The 17,863-nt window shown below is 40.7% G+C and overlaps 1 protein-coding gene across 1 annotated transcript in view; it reads right to left on the reverse strand.

Annotated features, from left to right (window-relative positions):
• Positions 1-17,863, reverse strand: part of Smchd1 (structural maintenance of chromosomes flexible hinge domain containing 1) — a 153,866-nt gene that overhangs the window by 132,290 nt on the left and 3,713 nt on the right. The window contains exons 2-3 of the mRNA XM_028874083.2: positions 7,464-7,539; positions 4,481-4,642 (exon numbers count right to left, since the gene is read on the reverse strand). Of these exons, the coding sequence (XP_028729916.1) occupies positions 4,481-4,642; positions 7,464-7,539 (238 nt within the window). The remainder of the gene's footprint in view (positions 1-4,480; positions 4,643-7,463; positions 7,540-17,863) is intronic.

Consider the following 17,863-nt stretch of genomic DNA (forward strand, 5'->3'; position numbering starts at 1 on the left):
CAACAATAACTAGAAAGAAAAAAATGTCTAGAACTTAATTTAAAAAAGAAAAGGATCCAGGTGGTGGCACATACCTTTAATCCCAGCACTTGGAAGGCAAAGGCAAATGGATCTTTGTGAGTTGAGGGCAGCCTGGTCTACAAAGCTAATTCCAGAACAGCCAAAGCTATACAAAAGAAACCCTGTCTCAAAACACCATGTCTCTTCCCCCTACTCCCCCCTCCAAAAGAAAAGAGGAATAGAATAGAGACAAGTTTGAATTTCTGCCTCTAGAAATATATACAATTTAAATACAATACTTACTACATCAAATTCAACTAGTAGAAGTATTACATAAGAAGCTGGAACAAATACTCTCCTTAACAAAGAGACTAGAGAGCCAGAGGTAAAGCTTTTGTTTCACTGACATACATATATATAATAAAACTCAGATCTGTCTGCTAAAAGAAAATATATAAAAGAAATGATGAACATGACTTGAAGACATGGCCACAGCAAGCAAGAAAGAGCCAGAAGGAAAGAAATGAGAGAAAAGATCTTGGGATATATAGCCGAAGTTTGAGCAGAGATTCACCACATATTTATGTAACGACGGCACTGTTGAAAACCGATACAGTGAATCTGTACAGTAATTAAGCTACACTGAAATTCTTTACAACAAAAGTCTTTACCCTGAATACACAATATATATTCAGAAATTTATCTCCAAGTAAGTTATTTAAAATTAACTCAAACATTCAAGCACCTATTCTCTGCCAGGCACTACTCCAGGGAATGCACAATGCAAAGATTCTATTTCTGTGAGTTCAACATTTTACTGGAAGATGGGAAATAAAATGTAATCATGGACAGGTGAATAGTTCATTGGGGAAAGGTGCTTGTCATCAAGCCTGACAACCTGAGTTCCATCCCTAGGATTCACATGGCAGGAGAGAAGCAGCTCCTTACAAGCTATCCTCTGACCTCCACAGGCACACATGCACACCTTGGTACATATGCCCTCATGCACACAAATAAATAAATGTCAACTTTAAAAACTATAATTATACCTTCATTCCCAGTACTCAGGAGGCAGTGGCAAGTGGATCTCTGTGAGTTCAAGCCCATCCTGATCTACAGAGTGACTTCCAGGATAGCCTGGCTACATATAGAGACACTAAATAAATAAATATATAAAATTTAAAATAAATAAAAATAACATAATCACAGTCAGGTGTGGTGGTACATGTTTTTAATCCCAGCACTCGGGAGACAGAAGCAGGCCAATCTCTGTGAGTCTGAGGCCAAATTGGTCTACATAGCAGGAGAGCTCCAGAACAGACCTGCCTCAAAAACAAAGAGTTGGAGGTGAGAGTGGGAAAAAAAAGAAAAAAGAAAGAGAAAAAAAATGATTACAGTAAGTGTGGTGGTTTGAGTAAGAATGGTCCCCCCAGACTCAAATGTTTAAATGCTTGGTCCCTCCCCAGTTGGTGGAATTAGGTGAAAAAAAATTAGGAGGTGTGACTCTGTTGGAGGAGGTGTGTCATTAGGAGTGAGTTTTGAGGTTTCAAAGGCCTATACCATTCCATTTAGCTCTTTCCACCTCCAACTTGTAGATTAGATATCATCTCTCAGCTACTGCTCCAGCACCATGCCAGCCTGTTGCCATCTCCCTGTCATGATGACCACCAACTCTATACCCTCTGGAACCATTAGCCCCAACTTAAATGCTTTCTTTTTATAAGTTTATAAGTGGCCATGGTATCTCTTTACAGCAATAGAAAAGTCACTAAGACAGTAACTAAGTAAATTCTATAGCATATTACAAAGTAGATTGTGCTATAGAGTAAAATGAGCAAAGAGATCAAATAACAAAGGCACAGGTATACACATCATTTAAAATAAAATCTTTTTTAAAAAAAATTTAAGCTGGATGTGTGATGTATGCTTTTAATCCCAGCACCCAGTACACAGCCTACAAAGCGAGGTCCAGGACAGCTAAGGCTGTTTGTTACACAGAGAAACTCTGTCTCAAAGAACAAAAACAAAAACAAGCAAAATGTTAAAAGCTTATTTCTGTGGGCTGGGGGTGGAGGGTGGAGAGATGTAACAGCAGTCAAAGGCATGGCTGCTCCTCCAGAGGTTCAATTCCCAGAACACACAGAAGCTCACAACCATCTGTACACCAGTCACAAGAGCTCTCACACTCCCTCTTCTGGCATCTGTGGATACTGCATGCACATGGTGCACAGACAAATATCAAGCAAATACTCATACACATAAAATATAAACAAACAAATAAGTAAATAAAAATACTTTTAAAAAAAGTTTATTTCCACTCCAACCTTTCTACTCAATGGTAACTTCTACAGACATTTGGAGATAAATGAAGGAGATGAGGAAAGTAGACACTGCCAGAAGCCTTGAAAGCAGACAGGCTCATCGGTGCAGAGAAGGAACTAAGATGAATGGTAGATTAAAAAAACAGGAGACGTACTGCCAAATACAGCAGGCCATAGAGGGAGATTGGCTATGAAGGAATTTTTGACTTGTCTATTTATACCACTTCTGTACCTAACATACATAAAATACATTTTAAAAAATAAATATCAAGTATCTATACCACTTCTATACTTAACATATATAAAATAATGTTTAAAAAAATCAACTAATAGAAAAAGTTCTGAAATGATAAACACCAAAGTATTAGTGATTATTACATTCAGGTAGTAATATGATTATTTTCACATTCTACTCACTTATCTGTTTTTCTAATTTCTAACAGTAAAACAAATTTAAAAAAAAAAAAAAAGGATTTGGGGGCTGGAGAGATGGCTCACTGGCTGCTCTTCCAAAGGACCTGGGTTCAATTCCCAGCACCCACATAGCAGCTCAAAACTGCTATGGGATATCTTTCTATAGGCTGTGAATATGTGTTGCTCTGATTGGTTGATAAATAAAGCTGCATTGGCCTATGGCAAGGCAGCTTACAGGTAGGTGGAAGTCCAAGCAGATAAACAGGAAGAGAAAGGAGAGGCAGGAGAGATGCCAGCCTGCCGCCCAAGGAACAACATGCCAGCAGACAGATAAGCCACAGAACACATGGCAAAACACAGATTAATAGCAATGGGTTAATTTAAGTTATAAGAGCCAGTTAGCAAGAAGTTTGCAATATGCCATGCAATTGGTAAATAATATAAGCCTCAGAGTAATTGTTTTATAAGTGGCTGTGGGACTGTGGGGCCAGGCAGAACCAGAAAAACCTTCCAGTAATTCCAGTTCCAGTGGATCTGGCATCCTCACACAGACATACATGCAGGCAAAACTCCAACGCACATGAGAGAGAGAGAGAGAGAGAGAGAGAGAGAGAGAGAGAGAGAGAGAGAGAACAAAATGAAGGAAGATAATTTTAATATGGTTTATAATAAACACGTTAATAGCATAAAGTACTTTGATAGTGTCTAGAAAGAAGATCTGGTAAACCATCTGAAACAGTCTATAAGGAAAAACCAGTCAAGCTATGAAGGTTTTTAAAAAAGTATTAAAGACATGGCAATGGGCACATCAATTTATCTATGTAAATTTACAGATTAGGGACTGATGGAACTCAGCAGTAGAATGCTTACCTTGTATGTGCAAGGCTCTGGGTTTAATCCGGAGTAAATAAATAAAAATAAATAAATGAAAGGTAAAGGGTCTTTTCATAACTGGAGGTGGTTTACAGCAAGACAGGAAGATGTCTAACTACAAGGTAAAGCGCATCCAGCTCTATTACTGGGTTAAAGGTGACTTTTTTACTTTGAAGTTGACTTCTGGGCACAGACAAGAGACTCTTTGGAAGCTTAGTCCAGTTAACCTGGCAGCCACAGCAGTGAACGAAGACACCAAGCTGCAAACACAGTAGAAGGCGAGGAGATGTCTTGGACTTTCACATGTATGCTGGCTGTGGGGGGTACACACACACACACACACACACACACACACACACACACACACACAGAGGTGGGACTGAGCTAGAGAGACAGCTCAGCAGTTAAGAGTAGTTGCTGCTTTTGAGCAGAGCCCTAGTTTGGTTTCCAGCACTCCCTGGAAAACCACACTCATGTGGCATACAAATACACATACACGTGAATAAACTTAAAATTTTAAAAATAAACAAAAATCCCCAATTTCAGTTGGATATATACAAAGAAACTAAGAAAGCAGATCAAAATGAGTTTCCCATGGCCTTATAATAAAGTAGAATGAAAAGATCTACAAAATGTGAGGGAATGGTATATGTGGTGAAAGGATGAAAGAGATTAACAACTCAGTGCTCAGTGGTTAAGAGCACTGACTGCTCTTCCAGAGGACCTGGGTTCAATTACCAGCACTCACAAAACAGCTCACAACTGTCTGTAACTCCAGTTCTAGAGGATCCAACACCCATGCCAAAATACCAATGTACATAAAGTAAAAATAAATAAATTAAAAAAAATCAAAAATTGTACAGATTACTTACGCAAAGGATTCTGTCCTTCACTTGCATAATACTCATACATGCCACTTTTAACCAAGGTGTCATAGTGAGGTAAGAAGTCGATTCTTTCTTTAGTCGCTGTTAACAGTGACTGGTCAACTGATTGTAGCAGGTATAGAGTGACTCCATCTTTAACAATGTCATCTGTAATTGAAAGTTAAAATCGTAAGGGCTAGGGCGCCATCAGAAACTCAGTGAACTGATTCTGAATACGTAACTTTTATCTATAAAATGTACTTAACAGTGTAGGTAAACTGTCAATGGCTCTATTTACAAATTCCAGTTGTGAATATAAAGAGCATTAATGGAACAGGCATAAATATTTCCACAACTCTAAAATATTCAATTAAATATTTAAATTTATTTCATTTATTGTTATTACATGCCAGCACACATGTGAGCAAATGCATGTCACAGTACACATGTAGAAGTCTGAGGACATCTTTCTGAAGTCAGTTCTCTTCTTCCACTGTGGGATCTAGAGATCAATCTCAGGTCATCAGGCTTTCCAGGCAAGTGTTTTTACCCACTGATCCATCATAGTGGCCCTTAGGGGTTTTTTTGTTTTTGTTTTGTTTTTTAAAAAACCAGAGTCTCATAATATATCTCCAGCTGGCCTCAAACTTACCTTCCTGCCTCAGCCTCCTAAATGCTATGATGACAAGTGTACCAATGTGTGTAGCTTTGAAATGTTTATTTCTTCACTGGAGATTGGGTAGCCCTGGCTGGCCTGGAACTCACTATGTAGATAGGCCTTGAACTTGGGGAGTCTCCTGCTTCTGTCACCCAAGTGCATGTGTTACAAGTGTACATCACCATGCCCAACATGTTCTGTTTTTTGAAAGAGGATCTCACTATAGCCTACACTTGCCTCTGACTCACTATATAGCCCAGACTGGCTTCCAGCTGTGGGCAAGTGTCCTGCCTTAGCTTCCTGCGTGCTGGGATTATAGGTATAAGCTACCATGACAGGTAAAACACATTTATTTTTTATTGTATTTTTTTAAGATTTTATTTATTTGTTTATTGTGTATAGTGTTCTGTCTGCATACATGCCTGCATACCAGAAGAGGGCACCAGATATCATCTCTATAGATGGTTGTGAGCCACCATGTGGTTGCTGGGACTTGAACTCAGGACCTCTGGAAGACCAGCCAGTGCTCTTAACTTTTGAGCCCTCTCTCCTGCCCTATTTTTTATTTTTATTTTTTTTAAAAAACCATTACGGGTTGAGCCAGCAAGATGGCTCAATGGTAAAGGTACCAGCTAGCCAAATCTGACAACCTGAGTTCAGTCCCTGGGACCTACATTGTAGAAAGAGAAAACCTATTCCCAAGGTTATTCTTTGACCTCTGCACTAATACACACATATACAAATAAAGAACTAAGAAAACATTTAAAAATACAGTAACACAAGTTTACATCTCATAATTTGTTAAATTTTGGAAAGTCCAATACTGGTGCCTAGAAGGCCTGTTTCCTCATAAATGGAGTCTTCTGTGTCCTCACATGATGAAAAGTCGGAAAACACGGTATTTTTTGAGATAAGAAGTTTCATATAGCCCAAACTGGCCTTGAAATCCTTATTTTTCTGCCTCCATATCCCAATTGCTCAGATTATAAGCATATACCACATATCCAGGGTGTTTTGTTTCTTTTTTTTGTTTTTGAGACAGGGTTTCCTTATGTACACCTGGCTGTCCTGGAACTCACTCTGTAGCCCAGGCTGGCCTCAACTCATAGATATCTGCCTGCCTCTGCCTCGCAAGCGCAGGGATAAAGGCATGTGCCACTACTGTCTGCATACCCAGGTTTTAAACACACAATTCTTTTCTTTCCTTTCTTTTAGATTCATTTTATAGCTGGGTGTGGTGGCACAAACCTTTAATCCCAGCACTCGGGGTAAAGGGAAGCAGAGGATCTAAGCAAATTTGTGGCCAGCCTGGTCTGGTCTACTAAGTGAGTTCCAGGACAGCTAGGGCTGTTACACAGAGAAACCCTGTCTCAAAAATCACAATTTTAAAAAGGAAAAAGGATTTAATTTATGTGCATGAGTTTTTAACTGCATGCATGTTTGTGCCTGTGGAGATCAGAAGGCATCAAACCCCTAGAAGTGGAGTAAGGGATGGCTGTGAACTACCACGTGAGTGCCAAGAACTGAACCTCCGAAAGAACAAGTGCTCTTAGCCACTGAGTGAGTCATCCTGTCAGTCCCAACACTCAATTCCTAGTAAGTTAAATTGTCACATGACCATCAGATGAAGATTTGCATTAGAGTGATATCAACAGGAATGGAGACTTCTTCATTGTTTCATTTCAGGAGAAAGAAAACGGGACGGGAGAGATGGCTCAGCAATTAAAGAGCACTTGCTGCTCTTCCAGAGGACCTGAGATGAGTTCTCAGTACCCGTGTTGGGAGACTCACAACCACCTGCAACTCCAGCTCCAACAAACCTAATACCCTCTTCTAAACTCTGTAGACATCTGTACTAACGTGCATATATCCATACACAGACACAAATACTTACACAAAATTTAAAAATAGTAAGAGTACACCTTTCCAAAAAGAAAAGCAATCAACCTAAGCATGGTGGAGCACACTTGTAAGGCTAGTACTAGTACTCAAAGAGTACTCCAGGTCCAGGGCTCTCTGGGTTACATATGGAAATCCTTCCATAGGGGGGAAAGAGCATAAAATCTGGCAGGTTATGGAAACTTTAAAAAAAAAAAAAGGTTAAAAAAAAATGAAAGAATTCAAGTTTGCTAATAGCTCAGTTTTGTGGGTGCCCAAATAAAGCTAAGTGGTAAGGCCTCATTTTCTATGGACCCAACTGACAGCAGGAAAAATGTGACCTCTGAGAATACAGAAGTACTCCAGATTATCAATGCTTTGGACAGATAGGGATGTACAGCTATTGCTCTATCCAACACAGTAAATAAATGCAAGAGGACATTGCTTACTTACCAAAATTATCACAGGTAATTTCTTTCCTGCTTGTAGTTGTAATAACAAATGTTTCTTCAGATGAAATGCCAATTGTCTATCAAAATTAAAAAAATATATATTACTTAAAGGAAATAAGTTCATTACTCGTTTGCAAGAATATGAACATACTGATATTACAATTTTGAAATAGCTACTACAGCTACTACACTTACTTGTCTAGGAAATAAAGAACGAAGCATTTTTAAATTTTGACTTTGCAAAATTAATCATTATAAACCATAAAAATTTGCCTTTTTTGTTTGTTTGTTTTGTTTTTTTGAGACAGGGTTTCCTGTGTAACAGTCCTGGCTGTCCTGAAACGTGCTTCCTAGACCAGACTGGCTTCAAACTCACTGAGATCTGCCTTCCTCTGGCTCTCAGGTGCTAGGATTAAAGGTGTGTGCTACCACTGCCCACCCAACCTAAACTGCTTACTTAACAAGATTCTTTTTTTTTTTTTTTTTTCTGCTATTTGCTACCCAGAACACATGTGCCAATCCTCAGATGATGAAAATGTGATATATACAGAGTGGAATTTCATTCAACTATAAAGAAAAATTAATTTATTAAATTTTCAGGAAAAATGGATAGAATCAGAAAATATATTAGTGGGTTAATTCAAGCCCAGGAAAACAAACACATGTTTTCTTTCACACATGGACCTAGCTTCAGATTTTTAAGATTTCTATAATTAATCTTGAGTGTCTATAGAGGTCAGGAAGCCAAAAAGGGTCCCTAAGAGGGAGGAGGGGACATGGTCTTGAAAGGGAAGAGGGGAGTACAGAACATACATGACAGGGAACCCTGGAGTTAAAGGTTTATGTGAGGATGGGCAATGGAATGAGGTGGAGGAAGGGGTGTAAGGTTTGCTAACCAACACTAAGGATGTATTTAAAAGGCCTCACAGAACCCCACTATCCTGTACACTGATGACAAATATATAATGTCCTGGAGGTGGTGGCACACACCTCTAATCCCGGCAATTGGAAAGCAGAGGCATGCAGATCTCTGAGTTCCAGGGCAACCAGGGCTATTTAGTGAGATGAGAATGAAACACTTTCTGGGTTTAAGCCTCACTCCACAAAAATGGAACCCTTATCAGGGTAAAGAACCTGTGGCTGAAATATGTCACAGTCCTAGAGGGGGACCTACCACTCTTCTGCGAAACTGACACAGTAATAAACCATCTTTTAATGACTTTTCGCTATACCCATAGATTAGTTTCTCTTGCAACCCTCATCAGAGGTGCTTCTTCTTGTAATTAACAATGATTAACACAAACCCACAAGTAATCAAGATACAGAGAATAAGAGACCACGGGATGCTCAGCCCTAAATGGTAATCTACCCCATACCTAGTCTTCCCAAGGCTCGGGGATCGTTGCGGAAAGGGGTGGGGTGACTACAGGGAAATAGTAACTTGCGGATACAACAAAGCAGCTGCACACATGAACTCACAGTGGTTGTGAGAGAATGCGCAGGCCTGCACAAGCCAAGCCAGAGAAAACCCAGCATGGAGGGAAGCTGGGCATTAAGTCCTCCCCCTAGCTGAAGTGATAATAATGACTGACAGCTGCTAGGAGAGGGAGACTCAGATTTAAAGTTACAGTCCCTGTGCTCCAGCAGATAGCCCCAAACCCAAGAGTTTACGGGGAGCAAAAGTGGACTTGATGGGTTTAAAAAAAAAAAAAGGACACAAAGGTAGGTGAGTAGGGGAAAAAAGTGAATGTAGTCAAAATATCCTATCTAAATTATTTTTTAAAAAATGACTGGGTGTGTGTGTGTGTGTGTGTGTAATATGTAACTTTTAAGAATTTTAAAGGCACTTGAACAGAGGAACCCTGAATAGGCAGACAATGCTTCCTCTTAGAAGATATGGGTTATTAAAAGTGCTAGGCACAGGTTACCCTCCTACAAGCTATTAGTCAGGGAAGGCCCAACGCCTTCCAAATGCAACACAGGCTATTGGTATTGCTTGTTTGCTCACCATAACTGGATGTTAAGACCCTATTACTGAAGATGCAACACACTTTGTTTGCAGGACAGAGATCAAATAGGAAGTGACCAGGAAACTTCCTTTCTGAGGGCTAGCTTTCATAGTGCCCGTGGGATAGGAAAGTCACAATGGACTCCCCCAGAAGTTGACCCCACATGCAACAATACTGACCTGCTAGACAATACATGCCTTCTGATACAATAGTGGCTTCACTGCTTCTGACTGAACCTGAAGGCCTCTCCACAGGAGGGAATTCATGCCTGGTACTATAAACCTGGTAAAAAGCCCATGATTTAGGGGGAGCTAACTTGTTGTAGTAAATGGATATGTTGTCAAATGGCCTTCTAAATATCTATGTTTATACTCATGGTCAGAGAGGCTTTTGCAGTAGGCAGCAGTCAATGCAGACTCATAATTGGCCAAAGTGCTGGGAAAATGTGACTATGCTCAGCCCTAAATGGGACATTTATATCAAGGCTCCACACCCTCTTGAGGGAACATATTGGAGGAGGTAGCAAAATGTAGAACTGGAAGAAGATGAGGAAGAGTGCTGTGAAATGCTATTTACTAAGCAAGACGTTGGCATTGCACACACAGCAGCTAACTTTACCTGCATGAGACCTACACAAAATCAAGCCAGTACACCTTCCAGGGTGGATAAAAGAGGACCTGAAGAGGTTCCATCCCTAACTAAGGAGCTATTGGCAATTGGTAACAACTGGGAAGGAGGTGTCATTTTTCTTGGAGCTGTGGCTGCTGGTAGGTTACTCATGCTCCTCTGATGGATGGCCCCACCCTCGAACATGTAAGCAGCATAACTGGATTCAGTAAGGTATACTCAAGCATGGGAGTGGGCCCTTGGGGAGGTATGTGGTAGAGGGAAGGAAGATTTAGGTTTGGTATGATCTGAATACATTTTGTGTACACAAACAAAACTGTTAAAGAAGAAGGCAAAAGATCTTATGAGAAAACCCCCTAGTGACTAGGTGAGACATTTTGAAAGGATTAATCTTTTTACATTTATTTATTCATTCATTTCTGGGGGACATGGCATATGTAGGGGGTCAGAGGACAACCTGAGAAAGTTATTCTCTCCTTCCACCATGTGGGTCCTGAACATGGAACTCGGGTTCTTAGGCTCAGTGACCAGCACCCTTACCCATTGAGTCATCTCAAAAGCCCTTGGTTCATCAAGAGGAACCAAAGACAAGCTCATTCACTCCATTACATAAGGAATCATTCTATTTGAAACAAAGCATTAATACAACATTTACTTTATACAAATTAGATATGTCAATGTTAGAGGAAAATAGGTGAGTATTTCATAGCAGTAAGGCATGAGTGCATGTGCTATAAGGTATCTAAAGAAGCCTGACATCTTTCTAAAAACATCACTAAATAACTAAGTGAATAAGTATAATAACTTTTTAAAAAAGTGACAATGACAATATGAACTATAAAAGATTAAAACTACCAAAAATAATTAGAAAGGTAAATTAACACTCTCATTTAAATAAAAAAGAAGACATGTATTTCTTAAATTAAACACAGTAATGAGCAGTTGAGACAGGATTCTTCCTTAGGTAGTGACAGTGACGGACTATTTTCTAGACCAACCTCTCTACCTAAAGGTGTCTAAGAAACTTTAAAATTATGGATGTGCAAATCTTTTAGCAATACAAAATAATTATTTTTAAGAGTGTGTGTGTGTGTGTGTGTGTGTGTGTGTGTAACGTCAAAGGCCAGAAGATGGCATCAGATCCTGAGGCTGGCGTCGCAGGTGGTTGTGAGCCAACCATGGATATTGGGAACCAATCTCAGGTTCTCTGGAAGAGCAGCAAGTGCTCTCTTAACTGCTGAACCATCTCTCTAGTACCTCAAAATTCTTAGGGTTATTTATAGAAATAACTGGGATGCCAATCCCTAAACCACTTTTTTCCCCCTTAGGACTAATTATGTTTCAGGATAAGCAATGTGGTTTTTCCCCCCTTGGGGAAAGTATGTGGTTTTATTTGCTTATTTTTTTTTTTTAAACAAAGTTCTCATTATTTGGCCCAAACTTACAGCAATCCTCCTGCCTCAGTCTCCAATTACACTGATTAAAGGTGTATACCACCATGGTCTCAGCTTAATGGGATTCATTAAAGAATCCCAGCTAGGACTAGAGATAACAGCTCTGTAGCTAAACACCATTTACCTGCACAAGACCCTACGTTTAAATCCTCATGTGGTGGGGTTGGACATCCCCTAGCAAATAAGCAGAGAAGGGCAATCAAAATACACCATCAACAGATGAACCACCCAGTAAGACACAGTGGCTCACACTTGTAATTCCAACACTAAGGAGAGACAAGCGGACTACTTTAAATTGGATGCCACCTGGGCTACAGAGTGATTCCAGGCAGGGCTGAGTTATAGAGTAAGACACTGTCTCAAAGATAGATAGATAGATAGATAGATAGATAGATAGATAGATAGATAGATAGATAGAAGACAGACAGAAAAGACAAAAATTGGGTCTTTTGGCAGATACATAAAATAGAATTTAGGAGTCAGAGGCAGATGGACTGCCAGAAGTCCCAGGCCAGATCAGCCAGGATTATATTGCTGTGGATATTGCTCTGTATAAATAAAACACTGATTGGTCAGTAGCCAGGCAGGAAGTATAGGCGGGACAAGCAGAGAAGAGAATTCTGGGAAGTGGAAGGCTGAAGGAGAAGACACTACCAGCCGCTGCCATGACAAACAACACGTGAAGATGCCGGTAAGCCATGAGCCACGTGGTAAGGTATAGATTTATAGAAATGGGTTAATTTAAGATATAAGAACAGTTAGCAAGAAGCCTGAGCCATCAGGCCAAACAATTTAAATAATATAAGCGTCTGTGTGTTTATTTTATAAGTGGGCTGTCGGACTGCTGGGGCTTGGCAGGACCCAGAGAAAAAACTCCAGCTACATTATATAGCAAGACCCTGTCTAAAACAAAAGAAAACAGAACAAAAACAGGTGACCATTAAATCAGAATTTATTAGAAAAATCCAGCCAAAACCACCCAAATCCCAAATCTAAATTAAATTTAATGAAGACTTTCAGCTAAAATCTAATTTACAAGATACATATGGAAATAGGTAAGTCATATAATATTGTCAAGACCATGGTAAACCTCCTGTAGTTCTGCAAAATCAGGAAATGGTATCTCACTCATATAATCCCAGTATTAAGGACGCAGAGAAACGTCATCCTCACAGATACACAAAGGCTACCCAGAAACCCATGAAACTGTCTCAACTTCTAAAGATGCTTGCTGCTAAGTCCAACAATCTGAGTTTAATCCCCAGGATCCTCAGAGTAAAAGAAGCCAGCCATACCCACTTGGCAACTGTAGGTCAATGGGAACTTCTGTGTGGTGGTTTAAATAGGTATGCCCCCCACAGACTCACGTGTTTGAATGTTTGGCCTATAGAGAGTTGGCACTATTAGGAGGTGTGGCCTTGTTGGAAGCCTGTCACTGTGGGGAAGGTGGACTTTGAGGTCTCATATGCTCAAGCTACACCCATTGTAAGACACAGTTCACTTCCTGTTGCCTGCAGATCAAGATGTAGAACTCTCAGCTACCTCTCCAGCACCATGTCTGCCTGCATACTGCCACGTTTCCCACCATGATAATGAACTAAACCTCTGAACTGTAAGCCAACCCCAATGAAATGTTTTCCTTCAGAAATCCCAACTATTAATATTTTGCCATAAAGGGGGTGAAATTCTAAGCCATGCTCCAACATCAGGAAACCTTGAAAACATCATGCTGAGTGAAACAAGCCACAAATGGAAGGGCAGAATTGTATGAGTTCTTTAGAGTAAGCACATTCAAATAGTAGATTAGAAGTTAATAAGAAACTTGGCTGGGCTTGGGGGCTGGAGAGAAGGCTCAGTGATTAAAAGCATGGGCTGCTCTTCCAGAGGACCCTAGTTCAATTCCCAGCACCCTCATGGCAGCTCCCAACTGTCTGTAACTGTTGAAACTTTGTCTCAAAACAAAACAACAACAAAAAGAAGTTAATAAGAACGGGATATGCACACTTACTTATAAGCTCATGGTGTGGGAATCTAAGGCAGGAAGATTCCAAGTTCAAGGCCAGGCTAGAATAATAGTGAGACTTATCTAAAAAAAACACCCGGGGTGGGGGTGGGGTGGGGAGAGGAGAGAAGAATTAAATCTTAATTGTTTAGTTTAATATGACGGAAAGACAAAACTACATTTCCTTGTTGAGAGATCTATTTTATTTTTATTTATGTGTATATGTATATCCGAACATGTGAGCAGGTGTCCAAGGAGACCAGAAGAGGGTGTTAGATGCCCTGGAGCTGGAATTCCAGGTGGTGATGAGGCACCCAATGTGGATATTGGGAACTCAATTCTGGCCCTCTGTAAGAGCAGCAATGTTCTTAACTACTAAGCATCTCTCCAGCCCCTAAAAGCACATCTCTAAAGTAATGTTTTTTTTTTTAAAGAAATCCCAACTAAAATAATGTACAACTGTAAAGTATATGTATCTAATTATTTCATGCAATATCCCCACAAATCTATTATTTTAAAGTTTTCTTGAGGATTCTTCAAGCATAATGGCTCAGCATACTTGATCTAGGTTATAACTAACTTCATAGATAGGTTCTGCCCTTCAACTGTCAATATACCTACCTACGCATTATAGATAAGAATGCTAGCACCTTTGTTACCTGATTACTTTTTACTCAACTAAGACTGTATAGATATTCCTTTATAAGGGGATTACATTGCAATTAAAAATGTGTTTCATAGACCCAACCCTTCCAAATATCATAGCTTGAGCTAGCCTGTCTCTAATTGCTCATAAGACTTGTGTTTGTCTACAGTTGAGCAAAACTGTCAGCAATGTTGAATACTGGACATGTAAATCAGATTGGTATTGTGCAACATAAAGGTAACCCAGGAAAAGATCAGAATTTACACCTACTCCAGGGACTGTTGTGGAATAAGGGAGTGGAAAGATTTTAAGAGCCAGAGGGAATAGATATCTCTAAGCAAAACAGTATTTGCCAGACATGCCAGAGCTGCACTTAAACCCACAGCACTGAGACTGACCGTATGCACAAGATCACACAGCCTCAATCCCAGCATGGATGGGAGGGGCTCGTGACCTCTCCTGCATATCTGAGGAGCTATTGGCGACTGATGACTGCTGGGAGAAAGGGCCCTGACAGGCTGCCCATGCTCCACTCAAGTGGTACTAAATGGGCTCAGTGTGTGTTTTTAAAAAAGAAAAGAAGCATATTAAATGGTAAAGGGCATGGGGGACTGGAGGAGAAAGAATGGGGGTGGATCTGACTCAAATCCATTATAGGCATGTATGAATAGTACATATTTTCTTTTTATAAATATTCTTTATGTATATGAGTGTTTTGCCTACATCTATGTCAACAGGGCTGGAGAGATGGCTCAGTGGTTAAGAGCACTGGCTGCTCCTCCAGAGAACCCAGGTTTAATTCCCAATACCCTCACAACGGCTCACAACCGTCTAATACCCGAGTCCCAAGGGATCTGGCATCTTCTTCTGGCCTCTGTGAATACCACAGTACCAGGAAATGAGGCATGCACATTATGCATTGATATTAAATAATCTTAAAGACAAGAATTCGAGCCAGGCATAGGGGCTAAATGCCTTTAATCCCAGCACTCAGGAAACAGACGCAGGCAGATCTTTGTAAGTTTGAGGCCAGTCTGGTATACATAGTGAGTTCCAGGCCAGTCAGGGCTACATAGAGAAACCCTGTCTCAAAAAACAAAAAACCAGAATTCAAAATTCGAATAAAACCTTCTGCTGAATGTCTCTTTTTGTAGCACCACAATGTTGAAAAATCCTACGGCAAACATTCACATTCTAAATTGAAGGTTGCCTATACTTTCCTCCACTAAAGACAGGGTTTTTGAGACAGGGTTTCTCGGTGTAGTTTTGGTGCCTGTCCTCGATCTCGCTCTGTAGACCAGGCTGGCCTGGAACTCAGGGATCCGCCTGGCTCTGCCTCCTGGGTGCTGGGATTAAAGGCGTGCACCACTACCATCTGGCTGAAGACAGAAAAATCACCATAAGCAGTGGTGGCACACACCTTTAGTCACAGCACTCAGGAGACAGAGGCAGGCAAATCTGAGTTTGAGGCCAGCCTGGTCTACAGAGTGAGTTTCAGGACAGCCAGGGCTATACAGAAAAAAAAAAAAAAAAAAAAAAAAAAAAAAAAAAGGTGTGTCTCCTTTATTTGTTTTCAAAAAACAAACAAACAAAAACCCACGCAAATAATGGGGGTGGGGGATGGAGAGGTGGCTCAGCAGTTAAGAGCATTGGCTATTCTTCCACAGGACCTGGGTTCAATTCCCAGCACCCACACGGCAGCTCACAACTGTAACTCCAGACAGTCCCAGGGGATCTGACATCCTCACACAGACATACAGGCAGGCAAAACAGCAATGCGTGCACGTGCATGCACACACACACATTTTTAAAAATCATATATGGTGCATGCCTATGACCACACCACTAAGAAGCTTAAGGCAGAAGGATCAGAAGTTGGAGGCCAGCAAGGACTATATAGTGAGACCATGCCTTTTTTGTTGTTGTTGTTGTTTTTCGAGACAGGGTTTCTCGGTGTAGCTTTGTGCCTTTCTTGGATCTTGTTCTATAGACCAGACCAGGCTGGCCTTGAACTCAGAGATCCGCCTGCCTCTGCCTCCCAAGTGCTGGGATTAAAGGCGTGCGCCACCACCGCCCGCCTAAGACCATGTCTTTAAACAAAAATAAAATCAGGCCTAGTCAGATGGCTAATAAGGTAAAGGTACTTCTGTACCACTAAGCCTTACAACCTGAGTTCAGTCCCCAGCACCCACATAGCGGAGGGGAACTCACTCCTACAAACTGTCCTCTAATCTCCATACATGTTCCCAGTGGCATGTGCATAAACATACATACACTCATACAAATAAAACTAATAGGTTAAAAAAAGGCAGCATTTTGCATATTTGAAAATTGTTAAGAGTAAATTTTAAGTGTTCTTGTCCTCAAAAGTAAAAACACATGAACGGTATATGATATGATTTAAGATGGAGACAGCAGCTATGCCTGTAATGCTGACACTTGGAGGCTAAGCAGAAGGTCTGTTCACAGTTTAGGTTAGCCTAGAATACAAAGTGCATACTAAACCAGAGCTAAATACCAGTATACTCTGTCAGAAAGAGGAAAAAGCAGAAGCAGTAGCAGGAAAAAGAAATGTAAAAGTACAGCAGTGTAGCAGAGGTTTTGGTTTGTTTGTTTGTAATTAAAATGATCTAAAGCTGGGTATGGAGGATGAGATGGGAAGAGTTCAAAGCCAGCCTAGACTACACCTTGTTCCAGGTCAATTGTGTTACATCTCTCACAAACAAGACAACAAGTGATCAAGTCTACTGACTTCATTCTTGTTAACCTCTGTGCTAGTTAGTCAACTTGACCCAAGCTAGAGTCATCTAGAAAGAAAAAGGCTCAACAGAGAAAATGCTTCCATCATATTGTCCTGCTGGCAAATCTGTGGGGCATTTTCTAGATATGGCAGGCCCCAGCCAACTGTGGGTAGCACCACTGGAGGAGCAGATGGTCCTGGGTGTGTGTGTGTGTGTGTGTGTGTGTGTGTGTGTGTGTAAGCTGAAGAAGTCAGGGAGAGTGAGCAGCAGTAAGCAGCATCCTTCATAGTCTCTGTTTCAGCCCCTGCCTTTAGCTCTTGCCCTGGTTCCCCTCAATGATGGCTGGGACTGAGATCAAGTCAAATATACCCTTTCCTCCCCATGTTGCTTTTGGTCACATCTATAGAGGAGCACACTGGGACAATTCTGCAAACTTGATTCAGCTCTTCATCTGTGTCATGGAAACAACGCCACAGATCCGTGATGCACAAAAGGTGGATCCAGGGGCTGGAGACGGCAGCTCAGTGGTTAAGAGCACCTGCTACTCTTACAGAGGACCTGTTTGGTTCCCAGCACCCACAAGATGGCTCACAACTGTCTGTAATTCAGTTGCAGGGGATCTCATGCCTTGTTCTGGCCTCCACAGGCACCAGGTATTCGTGTGGTGCACAGACATGCATGCAGGCAACATGTAGACACATAAAAGGTTTTTTTTAAGGTAGACTGATTTTAAAAGATTAATCTTCCTAACTTTATACCTAGCTTTCCCTTGTCTTATTGGTTCTCCCCCTCACTTCTATTCAAATTTAACCTTCATCAGCTCTAGAATAAACAAACAAGATAAAGGAAATTAAAAAAATTAGTTTCCTTGGTGTTAAGCTGGAAACTGAAAGGGTCATCTTCAGGGCTCACTATGGTGGGC

Source organism: Peromyscus leucopus, chromosome 13 (genome assembly GCF_004664715.2).
Source record: "Peromyscus leucopus breed LL Stock chromosome 13, UCI_PerLeu_2.1, whole genome shotgun sequence".
Lineage (NCBI taxonomy): Eukaryota > Metazoa > Chordata > Mammalia > Rodentia > Cricetidae > Peromyscus > Peromyscus leucopus.